The sequence below is a fragment of the Halyomorpha halys genome, unplaced genomic scaffold (assembly GCF_000696795.3).
Source record: "Halyomorpha halys isolate HHAL.00 unplaced genomic scaffold, Hhal_1.1 Scaffold78.1, whole genome shotgun sequence".
Classification (NCBI taxonomy): domain Eukaryota; kingdom Metazoa; phylum Arthropoda; class Insecta; order Hemiptera; family Pentatomidae; genus Halyomorpha; species Halyomorpha halys.
Window position 1 is genome coordinate 1,240,320 of NW_027108467.1, and position 16,578 is coordinate 1,256,897.

Sequence of the window (16,578 nt, forward strand, 5' to 3'; positions counted from 1 at the left end):
GAACATTAAGGTCTTTATGTATGATTTTATTTGTGACAAAGTAAGGAGCATTGAGGATTTTACGAAGGATTTTGGATTGTAAGGATTGAATATGAGAGGAATTCAAATGTTTAGTGGAGCCTCAAAGCTCAACTCCATATGTCCAGATTGGCCTTATTACAGTCATGTAGATCAGTCTTTTGAAATGTGTTGGAAGTTTAGACTGTTTGTCGAGTAAGTGCTGTAATAGTCGAAATCGACGTGCAGTATCCTGTCTTTTCAGTTTTGTGTGAGGATTCCTGGTTTATCGTTTGTCCAAATGTAGTCCAAGGTAGCGGATCCGTTAGACAGGAGTAAGAGTAACATCATTAAATGAAACTGTAGGGCAGTCAGTAGGTTTACGACGAAGGGTAAAGGTGATTTGATGGGATTTGTTGGAATTTATCCTAATCCTCCAATTACGACACCATTCTTCGAGGGCTGTGATATGGGATTGGAGATTTTGGGATACTATTAATGGATTGTTATTAACAGCGAGCACAAATGTGTCATCGGCATACGTGTTAGGATTAGTTGGAATGTCAGCTGTATAGACGGTGTAGAGGATGGGACCAAGGATACTACCTTGAGGAACAGCAGCGGACTGAGAATAGAGGGATAAATAGGAACCATTGTGGTTTACTTGGAATAATCTATCAATGAGAAAGGAACGAATGATGAGAAAGTATGTAGGAGTTTGTAAAGCAGTCCCGGGTGCCAGACTCGATCAAAAGCCTGTTTTACATCGAAAAAGACTCCCGCGCAGTACATTCCGCACTCCAAAGAAGACGAGACTACGTCAACTACACGATGACATTGCTGGATAGTAGATTGGGATGTTCGGAATCCAAACTGGGAGTATATATTTAGAGCCAAATAGTAATGATTCATTTTATTTTTTTATTTTCCGGCGTGAAACCCACAACGCCCCATTTTCCTACTAATTACCAATTAGTCTAACGATATCAACAAGAAATCGTTCATAGTAATTTAAAAATGTCACATTACGAAAATTCGTGATCAATGGAATTATAAAAAATGTCCAGTGATAACTAAGATGAGATTAATTTGTCGAATGCCCGAAAAGTCTAACGAATCCCTCCTTTAACCAACTTAAGCCTTCCGGTCAATCTCAAAGATGGCAACCGTTCGGGGACAAATACGTTTTAGTGTGAGTTGGGCAAAGATGAAGGTGAGCCACATCTGATGTATCGATTAGAAAATATTAATATGTGAGTGAGAGTAAAAACCTGACATTCAAGGTATCATCACATTTTCGATTATTTGTATATTTTTTTTTTAACTTACTCGGACAATTTGTGAGGTAGATCGCCATCTTCGTTCTCATCATACCAGCTGATGTCCTGTCTCAAGATTTGTGAAAAGAAAATTTGCCTTAGCCTGAATATCTGCCTTTCACAAGCGCTCTCCCAACACAGAGTCTAGAAGTAAGCAAAACAAATGTTTGTGTATACATAAAATATATCTGATATCTATAATATACAAAAATATTCAGTATTACAAATTATAATGGCATGTAAGTACGAAATCGGACCTGTATAAATACAGCAACGAGGACTGCACAAGCGACATAGATGTAATACATAGAGAAATGAGCCATAGCTGCTGTGAATTCGTCTCTAGTTATGGTTCCATCGGTGCTATGAAAAAAAGAATTGTAATAATAAGAGCCAATTACACTATTATTAAACCTTTTTTTTTTAAATTTATTTATTGTTATTTACAACTGTATACACATATACACAACAAGTAAATTTGCTGTAGGTGACATAGTGACATGATACGTACATGTGGAGAATCTACCCACTGATAGAACTCCAATAACATTTCTAGAGGAGAAGATCTCGAGGCCATCTTCTTTTTAGACGTCTAGGAGGATTATTAGGTAATGAAAGAGAAGCCAGGTTAGAAACAAGTGGATTTGGGTGGTTGAGAAGTTTGTTATGGAAAGAACGGTATCTGGTTCTGGCCAAATCGGCAACATATGGAATATTGAGGTCCTGATGGATGACTTGATTTGTGACAAAGTAAGGAGCATTAAGGATTTTACGAAGGATTTTGGACTGTAAGGATCAGGACCTCAGTGTTCCATATCACTGAGGTCCTGATGGATGACTTGATTTGTGACAAAGTGACCTTTTATATTATAAATATATAAGCTTATTGGGAGCGTGGGCTCCATGGTAAGGCGCGATGCTACTAACTACACGGACTCAGGTTAGAATCCGGCTGGGCAGACTTTTTTTTTACACTGTATCCGTGAGTCAACCCTGTGGGTTCTGGAGCACTCCTGGGGTCCACCCAACATCATAAATTGGGTAATAATCCGGCGGTCGAGCCTGATTCTGACCAAATCACCTCCTTGCACAACCGTTAGTCTAGTAACAGACGTCTAGACCAACATATTTTTACCCAATTAAGGGTACCCAGTTAATAAGGGTGGGTGGACTCCGAAGGGTCAAAAGCTACAGTGAAACGTATAATAATTATCTGTCACGGTCGGATTCGAACCCAGGTCCTTAGAGTTAAAAGTCCATTGCCTTACCAATGAGCTACCCTCTCCCATATAAGCTTATTGTACTAGCTTATTCCTATTGTTATGATTAGCTGAATTTATTAAGTGAATGTAACAAAAGTTAAGATAATCTGATCAGAACACTAATGGATTAAACTAATATCATCACTAAACTCAGATTCTAAAAGTTATATATGCATTATTTCAATCACTAACTATTTATACAATACTATATTGTAATATATTTAATTTAGAACAGATATTTCTCTCTCTCTATTATATAAAAATGTTTTTAGTGATCACAGTGTAATATTTTATTTTACTTTCTTAGCGAATTAAAAACTTAGATCCTGAATTGTAAGAAAAACTTCGAACTTGACTTATCAGAAATATCCGCCTCTCCTATCCTTCTTGGTAGTCTTACTTATCTGACTTTTCAAACAGACAATTATAGTGTTTGTACGATATGTCACAATCTCACTGAGGAGATCATAACACAAAAAAAGGCCACCCTTCCCGGCCGAATCCGCTCCACTAAAACCCCCAGGGAGCTACGGTCCTATAACACTTTGGAAATACGAAGAAGAGACTTGAGATAGTTAAATCGAGAAATATTAAAAGTACCTGAAATTGGAAAATGGCGTGGTGTTGGTCGATGTACGAGATGTCACAATCTCAGAGAGATCATAGCACAAAAAAAGCCAATCCTATCCGGCCAGATCCGCCCCACTAAAAGCCCTTCTTTTTTCTTCTTAAGTCGCCTGACTGCTTGGGGATGAAGTCATGATGAAAACGGATTGAAGGTGGCCTCTTTTTCACAAAAAAAAGCAATCCTTCCCCACTAAGCCCCTAGGGAGTGACAGTACAATATAACTTTTGAAATATTATCTTAAAACGGGAAGAGAAAACTTTAAGATAGTTAAATCGAACAATATTTAAAAATCCTCTGAAATTAAAAAACAGCGTGAAACCCTCCCACCCTTTTTTGCGCTTTAAATCTCCCATGATAGAACTAACCACTAAGACCCCCACAGAGCATCGGTCCTAAATCACTTTTGAAATATTTACTTAAAATGAAAAAAAATAATATGATGAACATCAGACTAATACATTCTGAACTACAGAATACATGTAAATTACAGTTATAGAGTGGAAGGTCATAGGGTAGAGATGTCTAATATTAATACAAATACAATAGCAACATTTTTATTTTTGTATTTTAGTTGAATAATTTTCATTTCTTGTTTGATTCATTAAAAACATTCTTTGACGAAATGACAAAATTCTTCAATTTTGTAACTTTTATCATAAAAATTGATTAGAACGTTATAGGAAGCTCTATTTAAATTCTAATATATATTAATGTGCGTTTAAAAATTATATATATAAAAAATTATAAACAAACCCATTTCCTGTTGTCCATGGAGTCTGATGTATTGAGATATCTGAAAACACGTCTCGGCCCACTGTTGAATTTGCCTCATCCTTAAAACCCTTGATGTAGAAATAAGAAATAAATTATTAGCAAACATAAATAAGTAATATAAATGTAACATATTATAACTAACAGATCTGTAAAAAATTAATAAGCACTGACCCGACGGTTAAGCGTACGAGGAATAGGTAACATAGGGGGGGGATTGCGCCGAGTTTCAATTAATTTAAGTTAAGCTAGTTCCTACCTGATCCTAACAATGTTATTAAATATTATTATTCTTGAAGTAAATGTGATACTTACGTGAGTGGCTACGTTGTTGAACATGTTGGTCATCTGGCCGAAGAGGACGGCGAGGAACGGAAGGGCGGCCCCGTTGACGAGGGAAGCCAGGAACCCGATCACCATGAGCGTTATATCTCCTGCGGTGGCGTATCTGAACTAATGAAATTAATTAACAAAATAGCCACTAGGGCCGAAACGTTTACATATCTCATTTTTTCTAATAAGAAAATTGTGTTATATATCGTCCATGTTCCGCAAAAAGGGCGAATGGAGTACATGAGTGAATGAGTTTGAATTATTTTATTATTGGAGAAGTTTGTCGGGGGGTGCGGTCAGCAAAGAACAACATAAATAAACAAAACCATATTTATTTATTTTAAGCCGACATTTCGACCTGAGTTTCAGGTCTTCATCAGGGGTTATGGCGTAGAAGGGAGGCTCGCAACTGCAGGCTTTTGAGTTGCAGGCCTACCTTCTACGCCATAACCCCTGATGAAGACCTGAAACTCAGGTCGAAACGTCAGCATAAAATAAATAAATATGGTTTTGTTTATTTATGTTGTTCTTTGCTGACCGCACCCCCCGACAAACTTCTCCAATCATTAATCTACGGTCAACTATCTACACCTCATTATGAATTATTTTATTGTTCTGTTGCCCTCTTTAGGGCCAATATTTCATTCTTACTTTGAGGATCTAATTAATTATTGTTATTCAGTTATAAAATATATGATTGTTGTTGCTCTAGCTCTAAATGTTTCAAGTATTTTTAAGCAGGACTAGTTTTTTATTTATCTATACCTGGAATAAGCAGTAAGAGAAAATATTACTGTCAAAGTCCAAAAGTTTAGTTTATTTTTTTTAATTTAATTTTTATTTACTTTCCAAGTTGTTTTTCAATTATAAGTTTATTGTTATTTAGCTATAAGTTACTTTGTATTTAAATTTGTTACGTAAAATAAGGGACATAAGGAGGTTTATTGTGGTACGTGTATATAAATACATCGCTGCGGTGTAGCATATATACAATAACAATACCAAAGGCCAAAGTGAGCCAGGGCGTACATACATGCTGATAAGGCAGTAGGCAGTGAGTATTTAGGAGGCATTGGAGAGGTCTACTTAGGAGGCATTGGCTCGGTTTGAGATTCCAGCCGTCACTCATTTTCACTGACGGGCCGCCGCCATTGTTCAGTCAAGTTGTGTTTGAAGTTGGCTGTTTTTTTTTTCTTTCTCACCGACTCTCCACTCTAGAGTTCACCTGTGTTTTGGAGCACCATTTCTCCATTGACTCTCGCCCATCATCATATTTTCACCAACTCATCGAAAGCAGCCATCTTGGATGAAATATATTAGATTTCAGAAGTAGAGTCGACGCGCAAATCGAAACCCGCGGCCATCTACTGTGAGTGACTATTGGTATCCTCTCAGGGACGTTCCGCCGGTTAGGTGTGAGTGTAACGACTTTAGACTGTAGAGTCCAGTGGTGGAGGAGTAATTTTACGAAACAGAGGGTTAGAGCAGACCTTCAACCCATCAAAAAATTTGATCTGTCGTCAGCTTATGATCTCCGACACAGTGGGGAGTTAGAGCTCTTCACGGATGACACTGTGAAAAACAGCTAACCGCGCTCCGTAGTAGCCTTACTTATCTGACTTTTCAAACAGACTAGTATAGCGAGTAGGTTGATCGATGTACGACATGTCACAATCTCACAAGAGCAGTTCATAACACAAAAATCACTTTTGCCTTATAATACTTTTTGTTGTTAATGTTGATTGTCACTTAAAGACGTAAAACTCTCTGGTCATCAACGCCTATGGCATGATAAAAGTAAATAAATAATAATAATTTTAAAAAATAAATAAAAATCAAAGAGAAGTTATAATTTATAAAGAAGGTGATATGCTTTTAAAAATTTAAATACTAATGTAATTTTAGCTTCCTCATCTGTGAGAGCTTCTGATAAATTTGGGGTCAGTCCTATCCTGTTTATTGTTGGCAAATAGTGAGTACATTCTTCAAAAATATGTCTAATCGTGAGAATGGACTGACAATATTTTCACGTTGGAGGTGGCAGTTTTATGATTAGGTGAGAGTGCGTGAGGAGAGTATGACCTCTTCTCAAGCGGGTTAGAGCAACTTTCTCCCTACGGCTGTTGCGGTAGGATGTTGACCATGGTTTTACAGTTTCTTTTAATTTATTCGGAGAGCTTTCATCCCACTTGGCCTGCCATTTTTCTAATATTTGTAATTTAAGGGGTGTGAGTGCCTCTCTGGCAGCTTTGTCCGCAAGCTCGTTACCTACAATGCCAATGTGGCTTGGAGCCCATATGAAAATAATGGATTTACCTTGTTGTGATAATTTTAGAAGAAAAGATTGAATTCTTATAATGAGTGGATATAATACTTTTTGTGTTATGATCTTGCGAGATTAGGATATGTGGCACATCGATCAACATAGTATAAGTGTCTGTTAGATGATTAAAATACGATATATCCTCTCTTGTAATTTGTTGGTTCTAGCCTATTAACTTAACACTAAGCCTATGAATAAAATAAGGAAACTTACCAAACCTGATATGCCAGATGTTTCTCCACCGGGGGTTTCTTTCTTTTTTTTCCTAAAACCATATTATATTGACTATTAGACTCTCATATAGTGTAGAATAAAAATTATAACCATTTAATTTTTAAAAAAATAATTTTCATCTGACAATATTTTTATAAGTTCATAAGCTTATTAAGAGTACGGTCTGCTTCTATCTGGGTTCTGTTTCATAATGCCAGCTAATAGTATTAGTTCATAGTACAAGTATAGAAACTAGTGTGGTAATAATACTAATACTTATTTTTTTTAATAATAGGGAAGACTATTAGTGACATTACAGGAGTTAAAAAGTACTAAAGTACAAGTTACTATTGTACAAGTGTAATTGTATTATGTTAAATCGACAAGACTAATAGTATTAGTTTATACTTTATTATCCAAGTTACTCCATGTTACAACGAGCCACAATAAATTGTAACACTTGTATCGGATTGGGGATTCAATCCTCTAGACTACTAACATTACTACAGCGGTATTAAATATAACATCCTGGATATATATGTATATATAAATTAAGATAATTACTCACTTCGTTTTCCGTTTCTTGTTTCCCTTTATCTTGAACTCGCTCTCTTCTGTCTGAATGTGAACGTTCATAGACATGTTGCCTATATTTCCCTTTAAAAAAATGATAGAGGCATTAAGTCAATCTTAAAATATAAGAATTTGTATTCATCATTTAATAGCATCAGCAATCTTTAGGAAGAGATAATTTGATTGGCATATAGTAACCATGAAAAAAACGTATACTTTCAAAACTACTCAAAAATGCTTGGGATAATCCTGAACATTTAACAAAAAGCCCTATCAGAATTGGATGAACAGTAGGGGTATTCATGATCTTTGGTTTAACATGTTAAAGCGTGTTAAATGGAAAAACTCATGTTAAATCGAAAAAAATTGCCTTCTTTTACCAGGGGTATTCATGATCTTTGGTTTAACATGTTAAAGCGTGTTAAATGGAAAAACTCATGTTAAATCGAAAAAAAATTGCCTTCTTTTACCGTGGTAAAACGATATAACATTTAACATGGTTGAGAGTCTGTTACTTGGTCTGTTAAATGGAGAATACCATCATGAATACCCCTAGTATGGCAGTGCGTAAAGTACCACAACTACTGATTTCTATTAAAACAAATATTGATTTTTATATAATAGATTATTTACTATAACACACTTTTTTGCATATTTTACTACCTATAAACTTTATTATAGTAACAACTAAATCCATAAAAAAATAACTCAATTTAAAAAAATATTTATTATGATTGTTTATTCTTATTAGGTAAGTTAGGGTCATTATAAACTACCAAAAATTAGTTTATAATGATTATCTTTATAGGAGTAGTAGTTTAGTGCTAAAATACATTCATAAAATGTTGATTTGGAAAAAAAAGAGTTGGTCATTAAATAACATCCTTGGAGGAAGGAGCATAGTGGAGGGGATAAGCTGGCAGGAAAAGTGAAGTCAAAAAGGTGGGCCTTATGATGAACCAGAGGCGTGGCAGAGGAGTAGGGGAAGAGTCACTTTTGTTGGGGTGGCACAGAGGTAAGGCGCTAAGAACTCTAAAGACTCAGATATGAATCTTACTGTGACAGATAATTATTTATTCTGTACAGTAGCCATAGTCAACCCTGTGGGTCCTGGGGTCCACCTAGTCTCATAAAGTAGATACCCTCGATTGGTGAAACATCTGGTGGTTGAGCGTGATCTTGAAAAAATCACCTCCTGGTATAACCGGTCTTCCTTACAAAGTATCCTGATCCCCTGACCTTTCATAGGTTTTAGCGGTCCACATTATTATTATTAAAATTAATTATTAATTAATAATAAGATTAATCAATAAAAACATTATCTTACTGTTTAATGCCCCGTTCTACTTATTAAGAAATATTGGTGATCTATCGGATCATACATTACTGTTGTTGATATTTAATTGGAAATAACTATCCATAAAGATTTTTATATAATTGATTTTCGTTTATTTTGTTTAATAAATTGTTTGTATAGTATGTTGTGTCATAATTTCAGTTCTAATGTATAGTATATGAAATCTATGAGGTAAGATAGAATTATTAAGACAATTGAATATTAAGGGTGCCAAATTTTCGGAATTTAGATTAATTTTGAGGGTTTATTGTTGATGTTTTAACTTTCTCTAGGCCACTTACCACTAAAATGCCCAATGGAAAGGGTTACTTTATTTTCGGACTCTATTATTATTTCTTATACAAAATTTCAATTATCTTATTTGTGCAAATGATTCGGAGCTGATAACTTCCTAATATTAAATACTTAATTTTTGTTCCTTTTCAATGTAATAATAATGTTTGTCTACAAATTTTATTTTTAAGGCAAAGATATTTAATTTATACATTTGCTAAACTATGGCAAATTCTCCTTACTTTGTCATAAATAAAATCATCCATAGGCCAGTCAGTATTCATAGGCAAACATCATCAAAAAATCTTTTATATTTATCCGAAACCATTGAGAATCTAACTATGGGTAATATAGACTTATTTATCCCTCTTAAGGTGCAGTATCTGCTCTCACTATATGACTACTCATTTATGGGACACCATGTTTATGAACAAAAGGTTTAAATTATTTCAAGAGTTATTAGTAAACGAATTGATCGATAAAAACATACATAATATGGAATTCTATTTCCTCCTTCATTCGCAGTTCTAATACCCTTCCAAACTTCAGATCCCGTATCTTCGACCACCTCCTGTCCACCCAATTCCAGAGGAATAAAATTGACAAGGTTTATATACTTTCTGCATTTAATGCTTCAATTTTTCGTTTTATACTTCTAAATATGTATATTAGCAGAAATTGTACCTTTCCATTTATTACTTTTAGTTTAATTGTATTTGATTTTTTATCATTTTTTTTCTCCTTTTATTTATTATTAGAAGTTAGTCATCTTATGTTTTATGATATGACATATAGTTGTATTTTATTTGTTCTATTTTTATTTTATATACTTTGTTAATTATTGTGGTTCATTTTTATCTTTTCGAATTCACCGTTTTATTATATTTTATAACGTTTTATAATTTTATTTTTATTTTGTACTTTACTCTAAGGCTTTAAAGCCTAATTCTAACGCCTGTATATTATTCTAAAGGGATCAATCCCAGAATAAATAAAGAATATTATTATTAATAATAGATAATAATTTCTATCGATACAATTAATGATATTGAACGTACCGGGATAGGAAAGAGGCCGGTGCTGTCCACTTCTGAGTCCCGAAAGTTCTCGTCACTCATCCCGTCACTCAAATTACTCCTGAAGGAACACTCAGCAGGATAAAGGGGACTACGTCGTTTCCCTCCTTTCTACAGTGGCGAAGGCATTGGAAGGACTGATATCCTATATATAGCTCTACTTAAGATAGCGGTTTAAGGCTAAGCATTAAAATATTGACAAGGTCATATTCCTCGGTCGACATAGATTTGGAAAATTGTTACGAGGCAAAAACTATAAAAAGAAAAACAAAAAACTTTAATTAAAACAGTCCTATCCCCTTATCTCTAATTGTGAATTAATTATTTTGAAATTTCTATGAAGGATATCAGTTCTACCATTATAAACAATTTTACTATCACTTACCTATATATGAAATATATAGTACGGGAATATATTACGCTCTACACTTATAATCCTTTTTTTTCAATATATATACATTTAAGGTCCAACGAATTCTCGTAAAATAGTCTGTAGTCAGCCTAACTCGGAAACGAATATAACTGAAATTACTTTTTATTATCTTGCAACTCCTACGTTTCGGACATTCTCGAGGATCTATCAATTTATTCGCACTATCACAGCCAACACTGGTTATCACACTATTGCAGGCTATTATACTTTTGTCAGATTTTATCATTAGTCAATAACTATTGACACAGTTTCACTTATTATAATTATTTAGTTTACAATGTCTATTTCTCTCTACCACTCTCACCAATACTGTGACTTTTCATTTTTGAGCGAAGCTGTCCGTGTGGACATGGGTTTTAAAAAAATGTATTTTATAGATATAGTGATAGAATAAAATAGACATTGTAAACTAAATTATTATAATAAGTGAAACTGTGATAATAGTAGATTATTGATTATTATTATTGTAATGATAAAATTTGACAAAGGATAATAGCTTGGAATTATATTATAACCAATGTTGGCTGTGATAGTGTGAATAAGTTTGATCTTTGAGAATGGCTGGAATGGCTGAAACGTAGGAGTTAAAAAGTGTGAGACTATAAGGATATTTTTGTTATAACTAACTGGCTCTAACAAAATATTTCATTATATATAAAATTACTTATTTAAGGTAAGTATATATATTCGTGTGATGTGACAGCAACTTGTTTGATGAAAAAGAATGAACGTAAGTCATAGTAAGGGAAAATGTAGCGATCGTGAAAAATTTCGAATTACGGTTTTCAACGGAACTAAACGTTATGAGATTCCCCAAGTCTAAATAACAACGTTTCGTAAAATGGTCAGTGTAAAATTTTCTATCACAATTTTTAATTACCTTTAATTTTGCTTATATGAAAAAATTAAACATCTCTCATTGTTAATAGTAATAATATATATATATATATATATAAAATGAGGAGAAGATGATCAGAGGGACAGGGAGGTAAAAGTAGAAATAGACTTTTAATTGGTTTTTTTTCTTTTTTAAGTAGACTTTTAACGGAATCTTCGTAAAGTCCCTGATGAAGGCCTGAAATCCAGCTCGAAACGTCGGTAGAGATAAATACGTTTTGTTTATTTGTGTATTTTTGCTGACCCCACCCCGATCATCTTCTCGTCATATTTATAATTAAATAATCTATTATTTATCGTATAAGTATGATTTATGATAAATATTTTTAAATCCTCCTCATTGTAATAACACTGTAAAGGTATGCTAATATTTTCTAGACGTGTATCTTGCACAACATTACGCATATTTGAATATCTTTTCGTGAATAAAGCAGTTTAAAAAATAAATTTATTCGCCAAAAAAATTAGATGAGATGCACAGAATATACATATTGAAAATAGCAAATAAAAAGAATAATTACTGATAACAAACACACACACACACATATATATATATAAAACATGCACAATAATCACTTAGAATATATTTTCTGAACTAGTTCCCTTCGGTTCTACAACGTTGGAACGGCGGCTACAATTGCGGCCTGAAGGTCATTCAGAATGGACGAAGCAAACTATCACGAAAGTCTTATCACCGTGAGTTGTAATTTATTGACACAAAATGGCGATGACGTAGCTATGGCTACTGGTGTATATTTTTCCCGAATGAAAATGTTTTTTTTTTTTTATTTTGATTATCAGGGATGCGATCATGAAGGAAGAAAGCATTAAACAATTATTTATTTATTTTCTGCCAACGTTTCGACCTACGTAGTAGATCTTCATCAAGGCTACAGTAAAACGATATAGAGAAGGTAGAGTGAATGTAAGGGTAAAAGAAAATATAAAACATGTAAAGGTGAAATCATAAAAACAATAAAAAAAAATAATAAAGAGGATAAAGAGAAAAAAATAGCAATAAAATGGACAGATAATATTATATGTATATGTAATATGTGGAGGCTGCTACAATTTATAAGCTATGTAAGTATAATATGAATTAATTTCTAATGATAAAACAGATTATTCTAATAGTAAAATACAATTAAATACAAAATATTTTTTTTTATTATACATTTATTGACATTTACAACTGTATTACAAAAAAATACATCTAGTAAATTTGATGTAAGACCATAATGGTACACTAAGGCATGTAGAGAAACGACGTATTGGTAGCATTCTAATAACATTTCTACATTACGGGTATTCATGATGTTGTGTTAAATGTAAAATGTTTTACCATTTTAAATGTTATAAGTATTCCTATACTTATATCACAATCCTTTGTGAGCAGTCATATTAAAGGCATAAGAGCTCCTTTTCTGAGCAACTTGTTTTATAACCTTTCCTTCGAAACTTCATGTTACTGTTTACTTCTAAGTTTTGATTAAAAACGCACACAGACCATTTTGTAAAACTTGGTTAATTAGACTCAGGGGACCTCAAAATGTATATCCGTCGAAAACTCGAATTCGAAATTTTTCACGATCACAGAATTTTCCCTTACTCATATATAGATAGGCGAAAGTAAAGATGAATGAAGTAAAAACTGCAATAAAGTATAAAAAAAGATAATAAAGTTAGGACTTATTTTTATTTTATTTTTTTAAATATTTATTTATTGCTATTTACAACTGTACATTATAATACATAGGGCCGCCCATAGCTAAGTGGTTAAGACACAGTCTTACCAATTTGATGTCTATCGGCGGTGTCGGTTCGAATCCGGCCTGGGACGTTGACTTTTTTCATTGCGTGGCGGTCCCACAAAATGAAGAACTTTGTTGACCCCCAACCATGGTTAGGCAGTATAGGACTCCAATGGGAGTCTTGGCCGAAAAAAAAAAATTATAATACATGTAGTAAATCTAATCTAAGTTAAGTTAACTAAATTGGAGTGTTACAGGCTTGTAGAGAAACTACCCATTAGTAGCACTCTAATGACATTTTACATTAGCTGATCTCGTGGCCATCTTCTTTTCAGGCGCCTCGGAGGATTGTCAGGAATGGAAGAGGATGCAAGATTAGAAACTAGGGGATTTGAGTGGTTAGAGAGTTTAAATGGAAGGAGTGATGTCTTGTTCGGGCTAGATCGGTTACATAGGGAACATTAAGGTCTTTATGTATGATTTTATTTGTGACAAAGTAAGGAGAGGACTTATTAAAAATGATAAATGGCCAATCCTTTGTTAAATATAATTGTAAAACTATTGAAACTAAATAAATTATTGTGCAAAATACAGAAGGGAATCGCGATAGCAGCTTTCAGTAAAAACAATGATAAAGTATTTTTGCGACATAACGAGCTATTAAAGGAAGAAAGAGATATGAGTGCTATCGTAGTTACTGTTCAGTATAGATGGCGTCCATTTCAGATAATGAGGCTCTCACAGAAGTGGAAACAATATCAATTTAGATCCTCATCGCGTGTATATGTTTATATATACTTTGCCGCCACTCGATATTATTATTTGAAGTCTCCTTTGCAAAATATGAACTCGAGAGTGGCTTTGAAGATTAGAGCTTATATGGAGAACTCATCCATACACGGTCTCAAGTACATAACAGAAAGTGGCAGGCATTGGACTGAACGGTAAGCCTATTAAAACCTGGGACTGTCAGTCTGATTGACAGTAAAATCCAATAAGGACGTTCAGATCGAACGTTTATAATAAAAAATAATGAATTTATAGTGTTGCCCGTGAATTTATATGAAGAGATGGTTGGGGTTGTAGTCGGTGAACAATACTTCATTCGAAATAGTAAAGCAATACTTCATTTATTAAAACAATATTAATATTATTGACTTATTTTTGGTTCTTATATTTTTTCAATTATTTTTCTTTTTTCTTTTTAATTATTTGTCGTAGTTTATATTTGTGCTATCGGAAGATAGTCCGGGTGGCGACCAATAAAGGTATCAAAATAGTAGAATAAAACTATTTATTGTTAACTAACGTTTCGCCCCACTTCGCAGGGCTTCGTCAGGGGTAAATGAAAAAACAAGATACAAACATTTCAAAACAATTAATTATGTTTTTAAAGGGGTAAAACCTTTATTAAAAACTACAAAGAAGTGCTGCCCAAATTCATTCCGTTGCTATAAACACAGCATACTCAATCTAATCTGATCTTATAATACATAGGCATACCTAGTAAACAAGTAACAATGTATAATAATAGAATATGATTTTTTTTTCTTTTTTTTTTCCTTTTGTTTCATTACTTTAGTTCTTTTATCTTATTCTTTTTAATGGTTTTTTTTCTTCTTTCTATATTTTACTAATTTTGTTTTGTTTTTTTAATCTCTCCTTTTTTTCCTCTCTCTTTCTTCCCCTTCTATCCTTTCTCCTTTCCTTCGTATTCTCTCTTTCAACCCAATGTTAATTTAAAAAGAACAATTGATACACATAATAAAAGTGGTGACAGATAAATAAACATACATAAAAACTAAATAACAAGTAGATATAAAAATTAACAAATATATGAAAAAATAAATACATAATAAATATTAAAAAATGTATACAAAAATAACAAAATAGCAAGTACAATATCTAATGTATGCATGTTATCCTACATTTGCGATAAAAACATTTCATGATTAACAAAACATTTCAAAACAATTATTATGTTTTTAAAGGGAGAAAAACATTATTAAAAACTACAAAGAAGTGCTGCCCAAATTCATATGGTTGCTATATACACAGCATACTCAATCTAATCTGATCTTATAATACATAGGCATACCAAGTAAGCAAGTAACAATGTATAATAATAGAATATAATTTTTTTTTCCCTTTTGTTTCGTTACTTTAGTTCTTTTATCTTATTCTTTATAATGATTTTTTTCCTTATTTCTATATTTTACTATTTTTTTTGTTAATCTCTCCTCTTTTCCTCTCTCTTTCTTCCCCTTCTATCCTTTCTCATTTCCTTCGTATTCTCTCTTTCAACCCAATGTTAACTTGAAAAGAATAATTGATAAACATAATAAAAGTGGTGACAGATATATAAATATACATAAAAACTAAATGACAAATAGATATACAAATTAACAAATATATGAAAAAATAAATACATAATAAATATTAAAAAATGTATACAAAAATAACAAAATAGCATGTACAATATGCAATGTATGCATGTCATCCTTCTTCTGGATGATTCCATTACTCATCAATTTCCATGCATGTGGTGGTGGATGATTACCAGGGAGTCGAGTATTAGAGAATATAATAACATTGCCACCTCCTGGATATCGACCTCGTGTTCCTCAATGAAGCTCCTCGTTGTGCTGGGAATCGTTCCACGGGCTCCGAACCAAAGGCCCTCATGTTGAAGTCTCGTTCTCCGAAGCCCTCACCTTACTTTTCCTTAAGGAAAGGGATGCATTTATCGTAGATTTCCTTCTTTTCCCTTTCCACTTTATTTGCCTGGTCACGGTCGTTATTTTCATATCTCATGGTGGGATCCAGAATGATTACTGACTTCCCCTTCTTAGGGAAAGCAACAATATCCGCATATCTTGAGGATGCATCCGTATCGACGCAGTAGACCTCGTCGAAGCAGGCAAAATCTCTTTCTTTTAGGAGCTCCATTAACTCGTGCTGCACTCTATGATGTTGGCGTGTTATGAGGAGGGAGTTGTTGGGGTATTTCCCCAGCACATATGCTGGTGGTTCAAACTTCTCTATCCTGTTTTTTTTTTTTTTTTATATAAAAAAAGAATTAACTAGTTGTGATAAAAGTTTTATATAAAAAAAGAATTAACTAGTGATAAAAGTTCTAAATACAGATCTAGACTAACAAATTGTAGGAGACTACTCAATAAAATTAGTTATAAATATGGTAAAGAGGTAGGTGTAAAAGGTAGAACAGATAGGTGAAGTAAATATGGTATAGCTGAGGTATAGTAATATGTAAAAGGTAGATATTAGGGGTATTCATGATCTTTGGTTTAACATGTTAAAGCGTGTTAAATGGAAACACTCATGTTAAATCGAAAAAAATTGGCTTCTTTT

General features: G+C 33.2%; 2 protein-coding genes across 2 annotated transcripts in view; one reads left to right on the forward strand and one right to left on the reverse strand.

Moving 5' to 3' along the window:
- Positions 1-10,413, reverse strand: part of LOC106692935 (ATP-dependent translocase ABCB1) — a 52,911-nt gene extending 42,498 nt beyond the window's left edge. The window contains exons 1-7 of the mRNA XM_014439199.2: positions 10,108-10,413; positions 7,415-7,503; positions 6,847-6,898; positions 4,293-4,430; positions 3,960-4,048; positions 1,574-1,679; positions 1,327-1,460 (exon numbers count right to left, since the gene is read on the reverse strand). Coding sequence (XP_014294685.1) covers positions 1,327-1,460; positions 1,574-1,679; positions 3,960-4,048; positions 4,293-4,430; positions 6,847-6,898; positions 7,415-7,503; positions 10,108-10,167 — 668 coding nt within the window. The 5' untranslated portion in view covers positions 10,168-10,413. The remainder of the gene's footprint in view (positions 1-1,326; positions 1,461-1,573; positions 1,680-3,959; positions 4,049-4,292; positions 4,431-6,846; positions 6,899-7,414; positions 7,504-10,107) is intronic.
- A 3,636-nt stretch (positions 10,414-14,049) lies between these two features.
- LOC136795624 (pickpocket protein 28-like) overlaps positions 14,050-16,578 on the forward strand; it is a gene marked incomplete at its 3' end in the record, with an annotated part of 14,199 nt that continues 11,670 nt past the window's right edge. Inside the window, exon 1 of the mRNA XM_067046812.1 lies at positions 14,050-14,150. Within this exon, the coding sequence (XP_066902913.1) occupies positions 14,050-14,150 (101 nt within the window). The remainder of the gene's footprint in view (positions 14,151-16,578) is intronic.